This window comes from Perognathus longimembris, chromosome 7 (genome assembly GCF_023159225.1).
Source record: "Perognathus longimembris pacificus isolate PPM17 chromosome 7, ASM2315922v1, whole genome shotgun sequence".
Taxonomy (NCBI): domain Eukaryota; kingdom Metazoa; phylum Chordata; class Mammalia; order Rodentia; family Heteromyidae; genus Perognathus; species Perognathus longimembris.
Genome location: NC_063167.1, coordinates 31,187,402 through 31,211,225, shown reverse-complemented (window position 1 = coordinate 31,211,225; position 23,824 = coordinate 31,187,402). Strand labels below are relative to the sequence as shown.

The 23,824-nt window shown below is 43.9% G+C and overlaps 1 protein-coding gene and 1 long non-coding RNA gene across 2 annotated transcripts in view; one reads left to right on the top strand and one right to left on the bottom strand.

Annotated features, from left to right (window-relative positions):
* Positions 1–6,972: 6,972 nt before the first annotated feature.
* Positions 6,973–23,824, bottom strand: part of LOC125355119 (cytochrome P450 4X1) — a 23,720-nt gene continuing 6,868 nt past the window's right edge. The window contains exons 5-13 of the mRNA XM_048351250.1: positions 22,339–22,466; positions 22,104–22,258; positions 18,737–18,837; positions 17,340–17,530; positions 14,327–14,460; positions 12,349–12,413; positions 10,698–10,780; positions 9,798–9,968; positions 6,973–7,109 (exon numbers count right to left, since the gene is read on the bottom strand). Coding sequence (XP_048207207.1) covers positions 9,800–9,968; positions 10,698–10,780; positions 12,349–12,413; positions 14,327–14,460; positions 17,340–17,530; positions 18,737–18,837; positions 22,104–22,258; positions 22,339–22,466 — 1,026 coding nt within the window. The 3' untranslated portion in view covers positions 6,973–7,109; positions 9,798–9,799. The remainder of the gene's footprint in view (positions 7,110–9,797; positions 9,969–10,697; positions 10,781–12,348; positions 12,414–14,326; positions 14,461–17,339; positions 17,531–18,736; positions 18,838–22,103; positions 22,259–22,338; positions 22,467–23,824) is intronic.
* LOC125355121 overlaps positions 18,694–23,824 on the top strand; it is a 22,555-nt gene continuing 17,424 nt past the window's right edge. Inside the window, exon 1 of the long non-coding RNA XR_007211594.1 lies at positions 18,694–19,278. This is a non-coding gene — a long non-coding RNA (uncharacterized LOC125355121). The remainder of the gene's footprint in view (positions 19,279–23,824) is intronic.

The window sequence follows — 23,824 nt, the reverse complement described above, 5'->3', positions numbered from 1 at the left end:
CTGACTCATTCTGTCACAGCTACCTGGCTTCAGTGACACAGCTATTCCTTTACTATCTATCCAGGCTTACCTGAATGCTCAGGAAGGCCCACTTGAAATTACCACCCTCCTCAGGTCACTGAGCACTGGGATGCATCCTGCAGCACACATGGCCCGTGTCTTTGGTCTAGGCCATCTTGGCCTTGCTGTGTGGTCAGAGTCAAGTCACCTCCCTCTCTGGGCTTCTGCTTTATAAATTGTGGCTGTTGCTCCCGTGATTCATAATCTAGGTTTTTAGGCATCTCATGACTCATACATCTTCTCATCTTCTGCTGGTTTAAATCTGCCTTGCTTTTCCCTTGGCCTAGCCAAGGTTCTTCCTCCTTTGGGAAATCTTCATTGATTAAAGAGGAAGACAGAGGCAGGTGACCAGGCAGCCTAGCTTCTCACCCACTGAAGGAGAGACAGAGACTGCCAGAAGGCCGACCTCTGCTAAGTCATAGAGGCCCCTTCTTCCTTCCCAGCCCCTCGGTTGGGACCTTTTGGGTGCCTGGATCTGATGGCTGGCTGGGCAAAGCCACATTCCCACCACCTCTGTCTTTGCTTGTCCACGGAAGGCGCAGCTGGTTTCTCCTCTGGCACCCCCTGGCCTGCAGGGGCTGCAGCCTCACCTGTGAGGTGTGGCCAGGATGGGCCTCTGGCTTCTGCCGGGTCCCCTGCTTTAAGGGCCTCCTTAGCCCTTCCACTCTCCATTTCCTGTGGTTTGGGCAGGAGGAGATAGGTGGGGGCCATGTGCACCCCTGCTGGCATTGACCTTACTCCCTCCCCCTACACACACTCCCACCCCTTGCCCCTACCCTGCCCAGGGACTGAGATCCTAAGAGCTACCCGCCCCAGAACCGCCAAGACCCCCAAGCCTTATCGCTGTCTCCCACCTGCCACGCTGGCCAGATCAAGGAAGGGATGGGGGACTGGGCCCGGGCCAGGGCGGCTGCTTAATGACCCTCCCGGGGCCTAATCTCAGGCTGGCAGCCGCTCAGTGGCTCAGGCTTGCTCCTGGAGGAGGCTGATAACACACCAGCTGGGCCCCCATCATCTACTGGGCGGCACCGAAGGTCCGTGGGGCGGTCTCCGAGGGACTGGGGGCGGGGCTGGAGTGGGCTGGGCGGGCTCTGGGATTCCGGAGTGACAGCCTGGGAGGAACCCCGCCCCCTGCTCCTAATACAGTAATGCAGAACAGTGGTCCTAGCAAATCTCTGCTCTCCTGCTCCCTCCCCATCCTTTCTTCTCCCTCCTCCCCCCGCCCCGTTTTCACCTCTTCTCTCTGCCCTTCCTCTTCCTCTCTCTTCTTCTCCCTCTCCATAATTCACAGTCCACCAACCTCTGTCCCTTAGCATCTCCTCTGACTCCAGAGCATTCTCCTTGATCATCAGTCCCTCAACTCTCTGCAGTTTTCCTGATGTTAATTACCTCCTTGGCTTGCAAGGCCCCATATTTCGCCAGAAGCTCACTTTGTGCAACTCTTCCTCCCACGGATTCCTTCCACCAGCTCTGCCAGGCTGGACTGGGTGCTGCAAGTTGCCTGAAGCCCAGTGGGCTGGGGGTGGGGTGGGACCAGAATCTTCTGGACTGTTTGGGGAAGTTTTGGTCTTCTGGCTCCCTGGAACAGGGCTTGCAGCTTTCTTTCCCCTTTCCCACTTCAAACAGGTGAATTTCACAGGGCAGGCATGATAGGTTATAGACAGGAAAGGACCCCCCCTCCCAGGCCCACCTCCTGCACAGGAATGGCTTTGGAGGCACCAAGGACTTCGGTTGGATGTGAAGAGGAGTTGGGGTTGGTATTGACAAAAGCTGTGTGAACGTGGTCAAGAAGAATTTCAAGGTCTCCTGTGCTCAGTGTAACAAGCAGAAAGACCATACATATGCTTTGGGCAGGGCCTCCCCCCGGAGGGGGGGGGGCTAGAGAAAGAGTTATGGGGTGGGCTGGGTGGAGTCACAGCTCTCTGTCCTTCTGAGCCAGCCTCTGGTGGCTGGAGCCATCAGAATGTGTCCTGGGAGGCACCTGCTCCTTGCCCAGACCTAGCTGGAGGTCTGGACTCTGCAGCTCAGTTCTCCTCCTGGTTTTCAGCTGCTGTCAGTGTGCCTTCAAGTGGCCAAAAACTTGAGCATGAGAATCCTAGACACTGGTTCAAATCCCAGCTCCACCTCTCTCAGGTATGGGATCCTCTAGGCTTTCAGATCCTTGGATAAAATTGGTTCTCAAATAGCTTTCCTTCAGGGCTCAGAGCCTCTTTTCCTGGTGCCCCTCCCTCACCCCATCTCTGGGTGGCTTCGGCGCCTGTACCTCCTTCCCTTGTTGAGCCTGCTGTGCTGACCCACCACACTGGCTGTTTGCTTGTGGCATCCAGCGGTAGCTCCATTCAAGTGCAGGAATGGGGCCACATCCCTTTATGTCACCAGCACCCAGGACAGGCCTCCTACAAGGACAAAGGAAGTTCGGGATGGGGGAAGAGACACACACAGGAAGAAGCCTAAACTCTAGCAGTCTGTCTGGCTATATGTGTGTTCCTCTCTCCTTCCCACCCCAGGGCATGTGAACATGGGCACACACACTCACACACACAAGTGCATGTCTCCTCTTCCCCTGCCCTTCTGTGGAGGAAGGTCCTGGTGGATGACTGGCTCTGAACAGGGCTGGTTCACTGAGCCCTCCGTTTCCGAAGCTGTTCTCCCTGTCTGTCAGTGGCCTTGGCTGCCACCTGGTGGCTACTGACTAGGCAAGAAGATAGGGCTCAGCAGAACCCTTCCTTCCCTTTAGATGTGGGGGCGAGGCCTTTCTTGGCACGGTCCTGAGGTTCTTCCCTTGTGGTGACAGTCACTAGGCCTTCCTCCCACTGCGAGGGCTTCTGGGCCTCTCTGTGGCTGTAGTGGCCAAGTCTGTGAATGCCTCAGGCTTGGCAATGTACATTCAGGCAGAGCCAAGCTTTTGGAAACTTAACCATCTTGCTCCTCATGCCACACCTGCTTCTCTCAGAAATGATCTGGAATCCCAATGGTTTTGCTTGTGGGTATTTTTGCTCAGAGAGTAAGGGATGACAACACTTCTGGGTCTTTGTCCCTTGAAGACCCTGGTTCCCCAGAAAAGCAAAATGGAAAGAAGTTAGAGCTGGGTGTCTATGGCTCATTCTTGTAACCCCTAGCTACCTGAGGTCTGAGGGTCCTGATTCAAAGCTAGCTTGGGCAGACAACTCTGAGAGACTCTTATCTGCAATTAACAAGCAAAAAGCTAGAAATGGAGCTGTGGCACAAGTGCCAGTGTTGAGGAGGAAAAGCCCAGTGAGAGCACCAGGCCCCAGTATTGGCACACACACAAAAAGTAAGTTAGAGTAAGGAAGGGAGAAAGAGAGATGGAAAGAGGAAGGAAGGGGGAGGGATAGAGGGAGGCATGGATGGACGGAGGGAGGGGGGAGGCAGGGAGAGAGAATCCCAGCATCACTCCTGAGAGCAAGCTGGACGATATGGAGCTTTGGACTGACCCACACTGTAGCATGGTTCCTCCACCAAGCAGGCCTTGCAGCCTGTTCTTGTTACCTGGAGAGAGGAGCACCCCTGGCAGTTTCTCACAAAGGCATCATAGAGACCAACAGATGACACTGAGGATGGCAGGTGGCATGGACCAGCAGGGATGTGTGTGGGACAAGGTACATTGAGGGCCACTTGGAGCTCAAGGGACAACAACAAGGCCAAGACCAGAGGGGTGGTTGGGAATACAGTTGAAGGCTGAGCCAGAGGTTTTGTGCAAAAGCTGGGCATTCCCTGAATGTGGGCAGCCCACATGCCACATAGCATGAGGTTGGACAAACCAACTTCTGGCGTATTGTATACTGGGGCAGTAAATAGCGCCTACCGATTAGGGGATGAATAATGAAGGAAACAATGCACATGAGACACAGAACAGAAGCTGTTCTCACAGAACTGGCTCACTCCTATAATTCTAGATACTCAGGAGGCTGAGATCTGAGGATGGTGGTTTAAAGCCAGCCTGGGCAGGAAAGTCCATGAGACTCTGATCTCTAATTAACCACCAAACAATGTGCCAGCAAGTATGTGTGTGCACACACAAACAAAATAAATAAATAAATAAGCCACCCCAGAATATTACCTAGCACACAGTGTATAATAAGTATTAACTATTTTAAGTTAATATTGCTGTTTATTCTTATTGAAGGGAAGTAGCTCAATTAGCTTTCAGAACTAGCCAGATTCTTACAATCATTTAGCCCAAAGAAACTCAAACCCACAGGAAGAGATAGTACCTGCCTGGGGCCATGGTCTGCAGAGGGTAAGAAGCAGGCCAGCCACGCATGGCTGGTAAGGACAGAACATGCAGACCATCTGCTCCCCTGCAGCTTTGGAGACATCAACACACTAAAACTGCTTACACCCATTTCTGCTGTATCTTTGAGGCTGGCACGATCTGAACATAGATTCTGCAAGTAAATACTCAGCAATTGGCCACTTCTAGCTGTGTGTGGGTACAGTGGAGGTGTTGCTGGCATGAGGGAAAAGGGTCAGGGGAGTGTGGGGGGGGGGTAAAATGAGGGCGAAGGATGGGGAGAGGCTGGTAGAAGACTGTGCCAGACCTCAAGGATAGTGAGCTGGAACAGAAGGCTGAGAAGGAACTGTCCCCAAATGCAAACACAGTAGTGTGGTCTTTTTTTTTTTTTGCCAGTTACTAGGGATGCTTGGACTCATGGCCTGGGTACTGTTGCTTAGCCCCGCCCCCTTTTTTTTTTCTCAAGGCTAGTGCTTTTCTACTTGAATCACAACTCCACTTCCATTTTTCTGGTGATTAACTGTAGATAAGAGTGTCATAGACTTTCCTGCCAGACTGGTTCTAACATTGATCCTCAGAGCTCAGCCTCCTGAGTAGCTAGAATTATAGGTGTGAGCCGTTTCATCTGCCAACTTTATACTAATGTCATGTTGGATCAATTATTAAAAAGATACCCTAGTGACTATATACTGCAAATTAGGGGTAAAAAGATGATGAGGTGTGGTGAAGAGTTGATGAACTAGTAAGAAAGCTTATGGTAAGCCAGGTGCCGGTGGCTCATGTCTGTAATTCTAGATACTCAGGAGACTGAGATCTGATGATGTGGCTCAAAGCTAGACCAGGCAGGAAAGTCTGTGAGACTCATGTCTCCAATTAACCACCAGAAAAAAAGAAAAAGAAAAAGAAGGGGGGAGGGGGGAATGAGGGACGAGGTAACAAACAGTGCAAGAAATGTATCCAATGCCTAATGTATGAAACTAACCTCTCTGTAATTCAGTTTGATAATAATTATATATATATGGAAGTTGCACTGTGGCTCAAAGTGGTATAGCACTAGCTTTGAGCACAAAAGCTCAGTGAAAGCTCCTAGGCCCCGAGTTTAAGCCTCACGAGGGAAAAAGGAAAAAAGAAAGAGAGAGAGAGAGAGAGAGAGAGAGAGAGAGAGAGAGAGAGAGAGAGAGAGAGAGAGAGAGAGATTATGGCAAGTGCTGTGACTGTCTTCCCTGCAATATCTCGAGAAGCCATTAGATGGCGACACTGTGACTCAGCGTCTTCCTCCACAGCAGAGCAGCTGTTCTCCCATTTTTTGGGTCACATATTTGACATTGATTAATTCTCTTGTTTCCCCTTCTGTTTCCCATCATGTTTCATGTCCAGGGCTTCTATTTTTCTCTTGGCCATCCCTGTCTCTGTCAAGATGACTCTGACACCTCTTTGCACCTCACTCTTTATCCTGTGGGCTGTGCTCTGGATCTGCCAGCTCTTGAAGGACTGGGCATTTCCCAGGACACGTTACCTGACTAGAGCAGATGCTCAGTGCATGTGTGTTAGCCAGTCCCGGCACAGACACTTCTATCAGCCACATGACCTTAGACAAATCATTCAGCCTTTCTGGGTCTCAGTTTTTCTATCCCCAAGTGGACCCTAAATGAAGATGCATTTCGTATTTATGGTGACAGTCGTCCAGTGTAAAGCTCTAGCATAAGACCTGCCGTGCTATGCACTTACCACACACAGTATCTGCCTGCCAGCCATTGCCTGTGTCCTCTGTCCATCAGCCTTGTCCAGCCTATACTCAGCAATGTTACATGGCTCAGCTGAGGGTTGGTCTCTTTTCCAGGGTCTTTTTTGGTAGGAAAAGGTTTAGACTTTAATATGGAGCCCAGCTGGATCAGCTGAGGCAGGGGGTTCCTCTATCTGGAAAGCAGACAGACTTTCCTTTCTGAAGCCACCAAGACACCAGGCTCACTGTGCTGCAGGTTCTCTTTCACTTCCCAGTTCCTGGCCATCCTAGCCAGATCTCTGCACTCCAAAGCTGCCCCTGGATGACCTTGCCATTGTGTCTCTAAAGAAAAGACTCAGAGTTACTTAGGTCCGTTGAAGAATTAGTGATTTGGAAGATCCAAAGTATATGCTTTCTCTTGCCTTCCCTAAGAGTGGAATCCACTTACATTTAATCAGCTGTTAGGGATACAGTGAATGTGGGTAATCCAGATGGCTTTGAGGCTTCTTTCTAAAAACTGTTTCCTTTTTGTCATATTTGTTTTGGGCCCCCTCCTTCCCATCTTCTCTATAGTGCTCGCAGTATCTTTAACAACAGCAAGAGGGCAGAATGTGCACAGCTGCTGGGCAGATCAGTGCAGGACCAGCAAGGACCGCTTTACCTGTGCATAAAGGAGAGTCTGCCCAGACTAGGGTCTGGGTGGAGTGGCCGTTGATGGGATAGCTGATGGGGTAGGAGTGTGAACTAGTAGAGAAAGCCTGGTTGGAAGTTAGATGTTTGCGATTTCAGAACTAGCCTTCTCCTGTCTCAAGTTTAACTTCCACCTTTTTTTTTTTTTTGAGGCAAGATATAATGAAAATATCTTGTGACTGGTGGAACACTTCATAATGGTGTCCAGGATTGACAGCAAATGTATTAAAAGGATTTCAAGTAGGGGCAAAGGGTCCTCTGGAAAAAGAGGGGAGAATCATATCATGTAACATGATCATCCGTGTCTAGTCAGTCGCCTCTTTCCTTTCTCATCCCTGACCGTCTGATCTTCATTGGTCCTTTAAAAAACTTCTTTGGGTTCTGAAGTAGGGAGAAATGACACAAAAATAAGTGTTCATTCTAATTATAATGACATAAAGCAAAACAGTCTGCAAGGGAGAAGGGAAAGGTAGCACCAAAATGCTTCTCCCATCAACCGCATCACGAGGCTCCGCAGTGTCCTGCGTAACTTCCAAGAAGGCATTTTAATCTTCTTGAGCTCAAGCAGAGCCTCTGCAATTCATTGTACCCCACACTCATCACTTTGTAAAACAGTGCTATGGACATCCCTCAAAGATTGAAAATAGTACCCATGAGTCAGTGATGCAACTCTTAAGCATTTATCTGAAATATTTTAAGCCAAGATACAAACCTGAACACCCAGGTTTCCAGAGCACAATTCACCATAGCCAAGTGGTGGAAACAGCCCTTCAACCAATGAATGGGTCAAGAAAATGTGATATATATATATGCATTATATATACATATATATGTATTTTATATATCTGAACTTTATTCATTCATCAGGAAGAATAATATTGTCATTTGCAGAGAAATAATGGACCTGGAAAAATCATATTGATTGAAGTAAGCCTGACTCAGAGAGATAAAAAAAACATGTTTTCTCTCATATGTGATAGTTAGATCTATATACATATATGACAACCCATACAGGGCCATATGCACATATACATGATCAAACTGATTGAGGTATGGTATATACAGAGGTGGGTTTCCATGGTGTAACTCCTTTTAACAGTAAGAGCCAATTTAACAAAATGAATGTTAGAAAGATAAAACATGTCTGAGAGAGGTGGGACTTAAGGGGCAGGGGGAAGAAACCAACTGGTCCTGGGCAAAAATGTGAAAACTTATCCAGGAATGAGTATAGCAAAAAAAAGGCTGAGGACATGACTCAAGTGGAACAGAATCTGCCTTGAAAGTATGAGGCCTCGAGTTCAATCCTCAGTACTGTAAAAAGGATATATATATATATATATATATATGTATATATGCAAATAAAAAGACAACACTATAGAAAAACAAGTAGATCAAGGCATATATCTATAGATATATGGATATGTCAAAATGAAACCTTGTACAAAAATTGAAGCTAATAGAAGATGTGAACAAAGGAAAACAAATATAGATGACTTGCAGACAAATTACAGAAAACAAGTTGAAGATAAATGGCCGATAAGCACATTAAAAAACTGTAAATAATTTAACTATCCAGTAAGAAAAAGGGTTAAACAATTATAGTGCATCCATATATTATAGTAAGCTATGAGTCCATGATAAGGAAAGAGGTAGGTTCTTATGAAGTAAAAAGGGTGAAAAAATAAGGATATGATTCTATCTGTAAGAACACACACATAGGGGATTTGTGTGTGTGTGTGTGCATGCACGCGCACATGCACGCACATGCGTGCGTGCATGCATGCTCCCACCACAGTCCTGGAGCTTGAACTCAGGGCCTGAATGCTGTTCTTGAGCTTCTGTGCTTAAGTCTAGAGCTCCACCACTTGGAATCACTGCGCCATTTCTGGCTTTTTGGTAGTTAATTGGAGAGAGGAGTCTCAGGTATATATGGACATGTCAAAAGAACATGCTAAGGCTGGCTTTAGTCTGTGATCTCAGATCTCAGCCTTCTGAGGAGCTAGGAGTGACAGGTGTGAACCACCAGCACCCAGCTGAAAGGGAGCTTTAAATTATATTCTACATGCTTTTGAGTGTTGGAAACTTTTTACACTTAGCATATGGACATTTACTTATTACTTATGTAACTCTGAAACTATTTTTTTTAAAAAAGAAGATAACTGGACACATGTGTAATCCTAGCTACTCAGGACATTGAGATCCTGAGGACTGAGGCTCAACTCAGCCCAAATCAAAAAGTCCAAGAGATTCCATCTCCAAAACAACCAACAAAAAGCTGGGCTTGAGGGCTGGGGATGTAGCCTAGTGGCAAGAGTGCCTGCCTCGGATACACGAGGCCCTAGGTTCGATTCCCCAGCACCACATATACAGAAAACGGCCAGAAGCGGCGCTGTGGCTCAAGTGGCAGAGTGCTAGCCTTGAGCGGGAAGAAGCCAGGGACAGTGCTCAGGCCCTGAGTCCAAGGCCCAGGACTGGCCAAAAAAAAAAAAAAAAAAAAAAAGCTGGGCTTGAGGCATGGCTCAAGTGGTAGAGCACCAGCAAGCAAGCCAAGTGAGCACGAGGTCCTGAGTTTAAGCCCTAGTACTAGAAAGAGAAAGAAAAAAAAACCTGAAGTCTCTCAAAGTCACATGGCAACAGATCCAGGTATTACCTGTGTTGCCTCAAAATGGGTTTGTGCAGCTCTTTAGTTCTGTCCACCCCTCCCACCTGGTCTTCCCCCGACCCTCGCCCCCCACCCCCATGGCTCCTCTGTATTTGCTTGGACCATTAGTTGTCATCTCCACTTTAAAACCAAGTATAGGGGGCTGGGAATATGGCCTAGTGGCAAGAGTGCTTGCCTCCTACACATGAAGCTCTCCGTTCGATTCCCCAGCACCACATATATGGAAAACGGCCAGAAGGGGCGCTGTGGCCCAGGTGGCAGAGTGCTAGCCTTGAGCGGGAAGAAGCCAGGGACAGTGCTCAGGCCCTGAGTCCAAGGCCCAGGACTGGCCAAAAAAAAAAACACAAGAAAACAAAAAAACAAAAACAAAACATAAAACCAAGTATAGTCATCACTACTTGGTCTACCATTAAGAGAGTTTCTTCAGGTGCAAATGGATTCCATGCTTGGGTCTGAGGACAATGTCGTGAGCAAAGGCGAGAGGCCTGGTGAGGTCCGGAGTGACTTTGAAGTGGAGCAGAGTCAAGGCGATGGCCACCTTTAACTCCACCATGGCAAACTGCTGTCCAATGCAGCTCCTGCAGACAGCAGGGGAGAAGTCTTATTTCTTCCGACGCTTTAATACATTTCTACAATAACAAGCCTGAAGTTCACTGTCTAGCAACAATTGTGTGGGTGTGTGCCTATCCTGGAGCTTGAACTCAGGGATTAAGAACTGTCCCTGAGCTTTTTTTTTTTGCTTAAGACTGGCACTCTATCACTTGAGCCACAGCACTACTTCCATTTTGGTAGTAAACTGGAGGTAAGAGTCTCACAGACTTTCTTGCCTGGGCTGACTTTGAACCATGATCCTCAGATCTCAGCCTCCAGAGTAGCTAGAATTACAGGCATGAGCCACCAGTGCCTAGCTTGTGTAGCAGCATTTTTGTACTAAATGTCTTAGAGACCTTAGGACGTTAACCATATTATTTTTATAAGGACTCTCTAGGAAGGTGGCAGCTGGAGTTACTGGGAGAACTGTTTCTTTTGCAGTGTGTGTGTGTGTGTGTGTGTGTGTGTGTGTGCATGTGCACATGCGTCTTACTGAGCCTGTGAGCAATACTTACGCCATGAGCTCGCTAGTATATGATAGAAGATAGGCTTGATCTTTGTGAGACTGACTGACTTTCAGGGGCACAATGAGGCCCATACCTCGTGAGAAGATGGGGTTCCAGGGAGGAATTTATGGAGCTGAGGGGCTAGAGAGAACGAGCAATTTCTAACTAAATATTTTTATATGTATTCAAACATCTGCAAATTGTCCTCACCTTGGTCCTGCTGAGAACGGTAAGAAGGCATAGGGGTGTCTCTGATCAGAATTCTCCTTAGTGAATCTCAAGGGATCAAAGACCTGAAATGAAAAGACAACCACCACCCCCCAAAAATAACACCATAAACTCATTTCTTGAGCTACTACTTTGTGCTGATCAATAGAAATGTGAACTACATACGTACTTACACATATGATAGCCACATTTCAGAAAGATGACGTCACTTTTAATAATAGAATTATGTAACAAAAAAATTGCTATGGTTCCAACATGTTGTCAATATAAATAAGAACTAAAAATATATTTCACATCCAGACACTGGTGGCTCACGCCTTTAATCCTAGCTACTCAGGAGGCTGAGATCTGAGGATCATGGTTCAAAGCTAGCCAAGGCAGGAAAGTCTGTGAGACTCTTATCTCCAATAAACTACTCAGAAAAGGCCAGAAGTGGCGCTGTGGCTCAATTGGTAGAGTGCTAGCTTAGAGGAAAAGAAGTTCAGGGATAGCATATAGGCAGAAGCCCTGAGACTGGCAAAAACAATAGAAGAAGACTATATTTCACTTCAAAATCGACACTTATTTCTCAACTAGTGAGATTTCAAGTGCTCAGGAGCCTAATGTGGCTGGTAGTGCTTTGTTGGACAATGCACCACTAGGCCTGCAGACCTTATTGGGGTCCCTAGTTGATTTGTGTGCTAGCCAGATTAAAATATGGTGGCAAGAATGATATTATTTCATGCTGGGACTAAGAACTCACCCAGTGAGAAGTCAAAACAAAATGGCTCACAGTAGTCTAGCTTCCAATTCCATGTCATGATCATAAATCCCAGGGGCTATGTTAAGGAAAACTTACATTAAGAGTTGCAAGAACATGGAATGAAGGAACTCAGGGTGACTACTCGTCTTCTCTTTACCTCCCTAGATCCTCTTTCCCCTCTTTCTCAGACTATTCTGGGATCCAGGAAACCACTCTGTGTGGTAGTTTCCCATTGGGTTTGGAAAGGGCATTGGCAGGAATCTAGAGGGGAAAGAGAGAGAATTTGGGGTCCTGGTTCCTTGGCTTCTTCCTATCAGCTTTCTCATGTTGCTGTCCGAATCTCAACCACAGATCCTGGCTGATGGTCTTTTCTCCTCAAGCTCTCCCTCCAGGTTCTGTCACCCTCCATCCTCCCTAAGTTACAGAAGGCCTACAAGAGGCAAGCATTTTTAGAAGATACTAATTTGCTTTTCCAAAACCCTGTCCATAAACAATTCCTTTACAAAGCAATTTAAGTGTGCCAATTTAAGCGTGGCAACTTAAGTGTGCCATCTTGTTCCATCCAGCAAAGGAAAGGCTGAGTTGCCCCAATGACTCCATCAACTGTCCACAGTCCTGCAGATATTTGAGTGCATGGTTGGTACCATTTGACAGCTAAGTAGCTAAAATAGATGGCTATTTAAAGGGGATCATGGAACATTATGACAATGTGGAGATACTTTATCTAACCAGGTAAAGTGGAACAGGGAAAGAGGACAGTTCCAATTGGTGGGGAAGTTTGATACACTTTTGGTTTTTATGTTCATTTTGGTTTGCCCTTTGTCATTTGCTTTAACCATGGAGCTACTTGTAAGCTTATCTACCAAAAGCAGGCCCAAGGAAGAGTCCTACCTTGGGGCTTTTCCAGACAGCAGGATTGTGGTGAAGACCCCAAATACTAAGAACCACCGTCATTCCTGAGGCAGGAGGGAAAGAAAAGAGAATGTGGGAGAAAGGGAAAGTTGTGGGCTATTGTTGTATAATGCTTCTGTAAGGCCTTTCTTCTAGAAGGAAAGAACTAGATCTTATCAGAGCTGGGTGCCAAAGCAGATGCCACCAGGGAGGATGAAGCTTGGGTCTGTACCTTTGTTTTCAATCTGTTTCCAACAAGTTAGGATTCTACCCTCAGAAACCTTTGGTGTCATATCCATCTGCTAGACTGTGTTGATTTCATGGCCATATCAAGAAGTTACTTCTTCAAGTAACTTCAAGTAATGTATCCAATGCCTAACATATGAAACTGTAACCTCTCTGTACATCAGTTTGATAATAAAAATTTGAAGAAAAAAAAAAGAAGTTACTTCAGTATCTGTTAATAGACTAGAGCACCCAGTAGAGACAGTATGGCTACATGTAGAACAGACTTGCAATGCCATTACAAAGACCCAGTAGCTAATTTCATTGGTGCTTTTCATTCATGGAAGGTGAAGAATTCTGGGAAATATTTATGGAGGTTGGGATAAGAAAAAAACAGTTGGGTATGGTGGCTCAAGCCTATAATCCCAGCTACTTGGGAGGCAGAGATGAAGAGAATCATGGTTTGAGGTTATCTGCACAAAAGGTTCATGAGATCCTATCTTAACCAATAAAAAGCTGGGTAGCATGGCATGTGCTTGTCACCCCCAGCTACTCAGGAAATGTGAATAAGAGGATCTTAGTCCATGGCCTAAGTACAAATGTGAGATCCTACTAGAGAAATGAAAGCAAACATGACCCAAGTAGTAGAGCACCTGCTTGGCAAGTACAAAGTCCTGAGCTCAAACCCCAACATGCAAAATAGAGAGAGAAATCGGGGGAGAAAAGAAGGAAGAGGGAGAGAGAGAGAGAAAGAGAGAGGGAGGAAGGAAAGGAAGGAGGGAGGGAAGAGGAAGGAAGGAAGGGAGGGAAAATGGAAGGAAAGGAGGAAGGAAGGAAAGAAAGAAGTAAAGAAGGAAGGAGAGGAGAGAGAATGTGAGCACTGTTTTGGCATAGAAATAAATATGATAAATTAGTTCAGGTTCTGTCAACAAAGTTATAGTAACAGATTGTAGGTGTTTGTCACAAGCAGACCTATCTTACTTCCTAAGGCTTTACTAGGACACTAAAACAGGCAAGGGGAAGGCTGTCTCATGTAACCCTGCCTTCTAGATGCCCTGCTTAGAAATCTCTACGTTCATGTCAATTAACCTCATTAGCATAATGGGTTCCTCCCATGATTTTTACCACATTAGAAGGTTTGCTTTTTTGGTGCTGGTCCTGGGGCTTGAATTCAGAGCCTAGGTGGTGTCCCTGAGTTTTCTTGCTCAAGGCTAGTACTCTACCACTTAAGCCTCAGCTCTACTTCTGGCTTTTTGGTGCTTTAATTGGAGATAAGAGTCTCAAGGACTTTCCTTCCTGGACTGGCTTTGAACTATGATCCTCAGATCTCAGCCTCCCAAGTAGCTAGGATTATAGACATGAGACCAGCTCACATCAGAAGTTTTTTTTTTTAAGTGTTTATAAAAACGTAAAGCATTGTAGAGGTATCTGTTAGGATTAAGATAATGACACTCATTTCCCATGAGTCTCATACTCAGCCCAAGAAAGATTATCATAAAGACATAGCTCACAATGGAAGAAACCCTGGGTGAGATTCTATAATTGTGGTTTCTGGGCCTAGAGTTACTAAAACTGCCTATATAGCCTGGGAAAGTCACCAAAACTCACATCTGAAAAAGGAATTATCCTCAGAGTTCTTAGCCCAAAGGCGAAGCAGCCCACTTGGGAGCTAAAAACCCACCAATCATTGTCACTGTGATCCCAAGAGTGCGTCTCATGCTCTCTAGGAATTAGAAAAAAAAATGCAAAAGACCTGCAGGCAAGGAGCGTCCATCTGGGAAGGTAAGAGGCTTGCTGAGTTCTCTGGAAATGGATGGGACTGGGGGAAGCAATCGAAACATCTCCTTGATGCACATTGTAGTGTATGACAGCTCACCCAGCTGATCCCTAGGAGGACAAAGAAAGGAGAAAGAGAAAGGGAAGGAGGGAGGGCGGGAGGGTGGGAGGAAGGGAAGAAGGGAAGAAGGGAGGAAGGGAGGAAGAGAGGGAAAGAGAGATTCAGACTCATCCACTGAGTAAATACTGGCATTTTTCCTTTTCCTTGAAAATGTCACCCTCAGGGTACAACTATTTTGCCATGCATTTATGCGGTACATTATCGTTTATATGAAGATCAGCTGAGGTTCCAGAGGTGAAGTCTCCTGATACTGGCTAAGCTGCAGGCAAAAGGGTTTACCAAGGAGATTTCTCAAAACCAATGTTGCAAACCTTAGCTCACCATATAGAGCAAGAACATATAAGAAATGTTAAGGAATGAAGACAGGAGATGAAAGAAGTTTGAAAGAGAGAAGGAAAAAAAAGGGAAAGTTCTAGTGATGGAATCTTTGTGATACCCACTAATGAACCCTGTGAGAGAATAGCACATAAGCTGTGGGCATGACCAGGAGCCAGTTCCCTTTTCCTACTCTCATTGCCCCTTGGAATCATTTCTGGAAGAGTCACAACTTTTGAGCAGAGAAGGAACTGGTTGGTAAGAATAAGTCAATTACAAACCCCTCATGGTAGGCAGCTTCCAGGCCCAAAGAAATACCCAGCTGGAGAAGGGGAAGACATTTAAACTTTGGAAGGTTTTGGAAGGTTTTACAATGGGCTTGTGATTTAAATAGACAGCAAGGGACTTTTATAAGACTTGCTCAAGATTTTTGCCTCTGAGTTGAAAAGAACTTGCCCAAGAGCAAGTTTGAAGTATCAGCAGAAGAATGATTTTTTTTTCATTTTCATTTATTTATTTTTACTGGTCCTAAGAGCATTTGAAGCTCAAGGTTAGAGCTTTAACTTGAGCCACAGGCCCACCTCTGGATTGTTGGTGGTTCTTTGGATATAAGAGTCTCATGGAGACCTGTGGAAAACAGCTGTTACTGATGTCATTGTTTTTGTCTCATTTTAAAGTATGTCCTCTGTGGGATTGGGAGAAATACTCAGCACTCCCAGACTGTAGCAGTGTGCTCTGTTTTTACATTGAAAATGTTAGTGACATGTCTGATTTGCATAGAACTCTGTAAATAGGTGCTAGTAGACCACAACTGACATTTGCAATGTGTTTGTTAGAATTTCTGCATTCAATAAAATGTTTTAAGACAAAAAAAGAGTCTCATGGACTTTCCTGCTTGGGCTGGCTTTGAACCTCTGTAGCTAGGACTACAGGTGGTAGCCATCAGTGCCCAGCCAAATTTTTTTTTTCAATCTGCATTTTAACCTTTGATAAAAATAATACTATTTGGCTAATAGTATTTCTAACACTTTTTGATTATGTATTTTTGAAAGTAGGTTTTGGCCATTCAGTAATGTGAAATTTTAGTTTTGAGTGCTTTCCTCCTCAAGCTAAGGATAAAAACGGATAAAGCTGCTTACCATGGCACTTTGCATAATTAAAGAAAACAACTATAGCCAATCATTGTGCAAAAAGAGAAGAATTTTAAGCCAACTTACAAATTACCTGACAAAGATTCAAAGAGAGAAGCTGGACAACTTTCTTAGAAACTGCTCTTTGCAATGTGTTATTACTTGTCTAGAAAACCCATAAATTCTCAGAATATACATACAAATTTCACTAACTAACAACATGTACATGTTACAGAGGAAGAATGTATTTTGTTCTGTAATATGTTTCCCTTTCTTTCTTTAAAGTATGTGCAGTTAACAGATCATCTGGGTATTTGCTTTCTCACTTGTTAGAGACTTAAGTTACTATTTTTACTTTTCAGCCAAATAAGAATGAGAAAAGCAAGCTGGGTACTAATAGCTCACACCTGTAATCCTAGCTACTCAGAAGGCTGAGATCTGAGGATCATGGTTCAAAGCCAGCCCTAGCAGGAAAGTCTGTGAGACTCTTATCTCCAATTGACCACCAGAAAACCAGAAGTGGAGCTGTGGCTCAAAGTGATAGAGCACTACTAGCCTTGAGTGATAAAGCTCAGGGACAGCACCCAGGCCCTGAGTTCAAGTCCTGTGGCCGACCAAAAAAAAAAAAAAGAAAAAAGAATGAGAAGCCAATATTTGAGACATGAAGACATCTACCCTAGTCAATGTTAAAATATTTAATTTATGTTGGAAGGTGATATTCAGTCTTTCCAAATCCAATGAATGAGTAAAAATGATTGCTCTGCTAGGCGGGATAGAGGCTCCCTACTTGGTTCTGCTCACAGCAACAGTCATTTCACAGCCAACCACAGACAAAGTGCTTTTGTGAGGCACTGCCTGATCTAACAATGTACTAGAAACCTATGGAAATCAACTCAGCATTGCACTTTCTAAGAACAGACACACAAACCTCCTCTCTTCCAGTGTGTCAGACTTGGGCGAAAGGAAAAACGATGACAGAAAATTTCTGGATGACTGTGCTTCTTTTGCAAAACACAACAGACAGATATAAGGTTCTCTTGAGGGAGAACAGAAAAGTAGCCCACCTTTTCTGCTACCTCAAACACATATCTTGAGGAGCTGCCATCACTAAGGTATCAGGCAAAAAATAAAGCAAGCCCTGCTCTTTGCTTACTCCTATAACCTTAGCTACTCAGGAGACTGAGATCTGAGGACTGAAATTGGAAGTCAGCCCAGGCAGAAAAGTCCACGAGACTCTGACCTCCAATTACCCAGCAAAAAGCAAAAAGAAGTGGAGGTGTGGTGCAAGGTGAATGAAAAAGCCAAGCAAAAGCACAAGGTCCTGACTTCCAGCCTCAAGATCATTGCACGCACATGTGCGCACGAACACACACAATCCAAGGAGAAGGATAAAAATAGAAAATGTTCAGGGATACAGCTCTTACCAGGTGATGGAAGACCCATCCCCCAGGATGCTCCTGACCTCCTCCCTGCATTTCTCCTGATGCTCAGGGTTCAGAGCCAGGCAGTAGAGGAGCCAGGACAGGCTGGCTGCTGAGGCGTCATGTCCGGCTAACATGAATGTGGCCACTTCAGAGCGCAGGTCAGCCTCTGAGAAGCTGTCTTCACTTTCAGCCTAGGATGGACCATGGAGACATTTTAATGAAATGTCAGCTTACTGACACTTGGAAGCACAAATCAAATAATGGTTGTAGGGAAATTATTTTTCAAGTTTTAAAGAATCTTAATTTTAATTCAGTTCAGCAAACAATAATGAGCCACACTGTTGTTGTCTAGAGCTCAATGTTAGATAAGAAAAGCAGGCTTTTGCAAAGTAGGTTTTGATATTTTCATCAAAATATCTAGAGGAAAAATTTTCCAGCTTTTTTTTGGGGTGTGTGTGTTAAATACATGTTTATTGGATGTAATAGCACAAAGATCAAGGTGATTCCACAACAGTTAATGAGCACAGTTCCATGTGGAGGTACAGCATTTGCCTATAAATGCACAGTATTAGGTTTGATTCCCAGAAATGACAAATAAATCCCACATATGTAAGTACATGCATTTATGTAGGTATATGTAGTTTATACATACATTGTTTATGTATAACTACATATTACATATAGTTTACATATGTTTGCATATACACACATAAACATATATACTAACATATATCTGTATACCTATAAACACTGACATTGTAATACCTAGTACATGTGAATGAGTATGTTTTATTCAAAGGTCAGTTAGGTTAGAGATTCATTCAGAGATCAATTAGAGCTTTACTATTTGACAGTGGGTCATCACTTAATGCATGAATAGTCCTCCTTTTTGCTAAAAAAGCCAACGTTCAATAATAAAGCAACATATGTGGGATCTATCAATCACTAATTAAGAACTGACTGGTACTCTTCCAGCCAACATATCTAGATTTAAAAAAAATACAAGCTCCCCATTTTACATGTTTGAGTATGTGACCCACTTCCTGGGATTCTCTATATTCCATGTACTATATTATCATTCTCTAATCCTGTCAAATAAATCATTTAGTCATCACTGACTCCCTCTAGTGGGAGAGTTGCAGAATTCAGTTTACCTCAAACTGCATTGGCATCTCTCTATTCATAGTGCTGTTGTGCTGGTACCGAGGCTTGAACTTAGGGCCTCATTCTCTTAGAGCTTGGCATTTTTGCTCAAGGCTATCACTCTACCACTTGAGCCACACCTTCAGCTCCAAACTACTGTCAAATTTAGTTGGCTAGTCTTGCTTTTGTCTCCACACCAAACTCTACACAACTGACTAGCTGTTTGGGCAGACTTAGACAGTTGGAACATTTACCTGGGCAGAAAGAACAATATCCAACATATCCTGATCCTTCTGAGTGTTATCCTGCTTCATTCCAGTCCTGTGGGGATTTGTTCTGTCCCAGATTATCTTTTCTGAGAAGAATATATCACAATTACCGAAGTGACAGCAAAGCCAATCAAAGTCAGATAAATGATAAACCAATGCAGGGGCCATGAATAGCTTTCAACTCTTGCCCACTTCCCAGAGGCTAGGGTTGGTCCATGACACTTAAAGAGATTACTTTCTACAGATGGCTTATTTAGCACGAATGTATGGCATTTGATAAAAGTTCCAAAGACACACAGAACTCACAAGGCAGATAGTTTATATTCATCAGGTAAGCAATGCAATTTCAAATTGATTTCTTTCTAGTTTAAAATCTTCTCTTCATGGAAACCACCAAATAAAAATTCAAAACAGAACTACCATTTGAAACTCCCCTTTCTACAGAAGTAGTCTAAATTTTCTCTCTCTTGGGGTGAATTTTTGTCACTTTAAATTTTCCATTTCATCTAGCTTTTAAAAGCATTTAGGTAGGACTAAAAGAAAAGTAGTATATTATGAAAACATTTTCTGTGTATCAAGAGTTTTTTCTTCTTGTCAAGTTTTACTTTGTGAATTTGTGACTTTTCCCCCTTTTATCTGTTTAGACCTAGCTAGTGCCTTTTTTCTTTTCTTTTTTTGGTGCTGGTTCTGGGACTTGAACTCAGGGCCTGGAGCCTGTTCGGAGCTTTTGTGTTCAAGGTTAGTGCCTAACCATTTGAGCCACAGCTCTGCTTCTGGCTTTTTGGTGTTTAATTGGAGATAACAGTCTCACAGACTTTCCCTCCTAGGCTAGCTCTGAACCATGATCCTCAGACCTCAGCCCCCTGAGGCAGCTAGACTTACAGATGTGAGCCACCAGTGCCAAGCTTGTCATTGTACCTTAGTAATTTTTGTATTTTCTCTTTGGGCTCTTTTTATTTTGTTCTTTTATTTATTTATTTATTTTTTTGGCCAGTCCTGGGCCTTGGACTCAGGGCCTGAGCACTGTCCCTGGCTTCTTCCCGCTCAAGGCTAGCACTCTGCCGCTTGAGCCACAGCGCCGCTTCTGGCCGTTTTCTGTATATGTGGTGCTGGGGAATTGAACCTAGGGCCTCGTGTATCCGAGGCAGGCACTCTTGCCACTAGGCCATATCCCCAGCCCCTTGTTCTTTTATTTAAATGATTTTTTTACCTAGTTAATAGCTTCATTTTAATTATTAATGCTTTATGGGCATAAGGCTGGGAGAAGACCTGGAATGGCTAATGTAACATTAAAGAACCAATCTAGAGGACTAATACTATTCAACTCTGAGATTTACTCTAAAGTCGCAATAATCAAGGTGGTGTGTTAGTGGTGAGGGAAATGGTAAATAGATAAAAGGGCCACAGTAAAAACACAGAACTATTCAAATAGAGTAAACTGTGATTTAAAAGGATGAAGGTGACTTGATTTGATGGACAAATATATACTTTTCCAACAAATTGGGCTACTAACTGGACATGTACAGAAAAAGAGAATCCAGAGAGTCCAGAGAATCTTCTAACTTGCACAAAAATTAATTTAAAATAGATCATATATTTAATTTTTCATGCAAACTTATAAGCTTCCTAGAATAAAACATAGGAGAAAATCTATGTTGGAAGTGACTTTTTAGACACTACATCAAAAGCATGATTCCTGAGAGAAAAGAACTGGTAAGCTGGACTTTATGAAAACTTAAGAGCTTTTTTTTCCAAGAACCATTCTGTTAAGAGACAACAAAGATAAACCCCAGACTAGTAGAAGTCTTTGCGAATGGCATATTGGATCAAGGACTAGTATCCCAAATTTCAAAATGTGCAAAGGATTAGTGTGTGTGTGCACGCATGCGCGCACATGCATGCACACATGCATGCTGGTCCTGGGGCTTGAATTTAGGGTTTGGGCACTGTCCCTGAGCTTATGTGCTTAAAGCTAGCATTCTACCACAGCTCAACTTATGGCTCCTTTTTTTTTTTGGTGGTTAGTTGGAAGTAAGAGTGTCTCAGACTTTCCTGCCTGGGCTGGCTTTGAACCACCATCTTCAGATCTCAGCCTCTTGTGTAGCTAGGATTATAGGCATGAGCCACTCGCACCCAGTGAGACTTTTTAAGACTTACACAAATAGCCCAAACTAAAAAAATGGATAGAGGATATGAACAGACATGCTACCCAAGAAGACACATAGATGGCAAACAGGTAAATGAAAAGATGCTCAACACCATATGTCATCATACGGCTAAACTCCCATATAGCAGTAATATCAAATGTTGCTAGGGACAGGAACTCATGGTGGGAATTAAAAGTGATTTAGGCACTTTGAAAGACACTGTGGCAATGTCTCACAAAGCAAAATAAAATCTTAGCATGTCATCTAATGATTGTTTCCTTTGCTATTTATCCAAAAGAGCTGAAAACTGACGTCTATACAAACCCAGCATAGATGTATTGTGTTGCTTTTAGCTTTGCTAATTACTAAAATAATTATCCAATATAATTATCCAAACTCAAGATGGTTTCCAGTAGGTTAATGGGTAAATTGTGGTAAATGCAGATAATAAATTAGTATGTAGTTAAAAAAGAAATCAAGCCGTGGAAACACATGGAAGGAACCTTGAATGTATATTGCCAGATGGAAGAAGTCAGTCTGAGACTACATAGTGTATGATTTCATTAGCTTCTGCCTCCTTGCTCAGAACCCAGATAAGCCCAACTCCAAATCTACCTCTCACACAACCACTGATACAGGAAGGTCTGTGTCCCTCACTGTTATGCTTCAATAAACAGTCTTAGCTTCCTGAGAATTGGATCCAGTCTATTCCTTTTTCTTTTCCCTTTTCTCCTCCATTTTCCTAATGCAAACTATTTCTAAAGGTCTCAAGCTGCAATTTATTGAGCAGTGTCCATGCAACAGCTTCATGAAGAATATAAATTTGGTCAGATGCCAATGGATCATGCCTACAATCCTAGTTACTCAGGAGGCTGAGATCTGAGGATCATGGTTCAAAGTCATCCTGGGGAGAAAAGTCTGTGAGATTCATTTCCAATAAACTACTCAGAAAAAGCTGAAAATGGCGCTGTGGCTCAAGCTGTAGAGCACTAGCTTTGAGCACAGAGAGGCTCAAGGACAGCCTCTAGGCAACTGAGTTCAAGCCCCTGGACTGGCCAAAAAAAAAAAGAAGAAGAAGAAAAAGAAAAGTTCTTTTTCGTTCAGACTTTCAGACTGACTTCAACTAGTAACTTTCAGAGAGGTAAAATGCATTTGCAACAGTGCGAATGGTCAAGGCCCAACCTAAGAAATACTTGTTTATTTACCTGTGTATTGATGAAGCACTTGGCTTAACTCTTGGAAGTGACAGCTCTTAGGACTGAATTTGAAAATTATGTCATAATGATACCAGAAATTGTACAAGCGATAAAACATAATTTTCCCAAGTTCCAATGTTGCTTTTATATAAGAATCATGGGTGCTGGAAGATAAGAGTTGAGACAATGTGTTAATAACTGGCTTAGGTCATCAAAAATTCTTTCACGCTCTCCTGTCACTGACCTGTTTATCTGGCAGTTGGTCTCCTGGCTGAAAGCGCATTTCATGATAATGTCCAGGGCCATCAGGTTGATGTGTTCAAAAACCTCCACGGTTGTGTCATGAGTGTGGCAAATCTTCTCCCACTTTTCCTGGCAGGAGGTCAAGATCAACATCAATGCCATCAGCAGTCTGCCTTTGTTTTCAGGCTCCTGCCTAACCCTGCCAGAATGATCTAAAGGACAAAGCCCTGACACACAGGAATCAAAGGTCAGACAGTAAATAAGCCATTGCGCTTACTCTGGGTATGAAGGAGGGAAATGCATATGCAGCTGGAAGAGAAAACTATGGAACAAACTGCACATCTGGAAAATGGTCAAGGATGACACAATTCTGTTTCCAAACAGACCAGAGGCCATACAAAGGGCCATCTCTTTTTCCTCCCCCCCCCATTGACCCCCCCAAAGGCTTGGTTTTCTTTCAGTCCTTAACATGCTAGGTATTCCATCCTTACTCTTAGCCACCATAAGCCCACTTACAATAGATTTGAACATCTTCAAATGACACATTAGACTCAGAAATCAGGGACCAAGAGAAGGAAGGAAGAGGAATTGCTGCATAGAGCTGGTTCCCAGCAAGCACAAACTTCTCAACCAGCTTCCACGCACACCTCCATGGTGCCTGAGCTGCTTTGCTTGACTTTTCTAAACTCCACCATCCTCAGTTATAATAAATGTCAGTATCTTTTATGTAAAAACATTTTATGTAAAACATTGAAATTTTAAATTCAGTTCAAACTAGTAGTTATTGAGTGCCAATAGTAGCTACACTAAGACTGATAAAGACTTGAAGACTGAATAAATGGTGAAGGGTATTTAAAAAATGTTGTCTACCCAAGCACCAATGGCTCATGCATGGCAATAATGCTAGCTCCTTAGAAAGCTGAGATCTGAAGTTTCTGGTTCAAAGCCAACTTGGGCAGGAAAGTCTGTAGACTTTGATCTCCATTTAACCACCAAAAGGCTGGGAATGGAGCTTTGGCTCAAGTGATACAGTATCAATATTGAGCAAAATACTAGGGGGCAGTGGGTCAGAGTTCAAGTTCCAGCAATGGTGCGTGCGTGCATGTGCACACACACACACCACAACCAAACAAAACATTTACCTAAATGCTGACTTCTTAGAAGGCTTGCATTTGAAAAGTTTAAACTATTTATATTTATTGGCAGTACTGAACCCAAGGGTTGAACTCTGAGTAGGGTTCACCTAGCAAGTACTCTACTGCTTGAGCCACAGCCCCGCTCCCTTTTTACTTTAGTTTATTTTTCAGAGAGAGTCTCCAGCCTTTACCCATTCCAGCCTCAGAACACAGAAACTCCTACCTCTTCTTCCCAAGTAGCTGGGTTTACAGGTGGGTACCACCACGCTTGGCTCTAACATATATTTTGATTAACGTGTTAAGTTGTATACATCAATGAGATTTAGTGTGATATTTCAGTCCATAAATAAA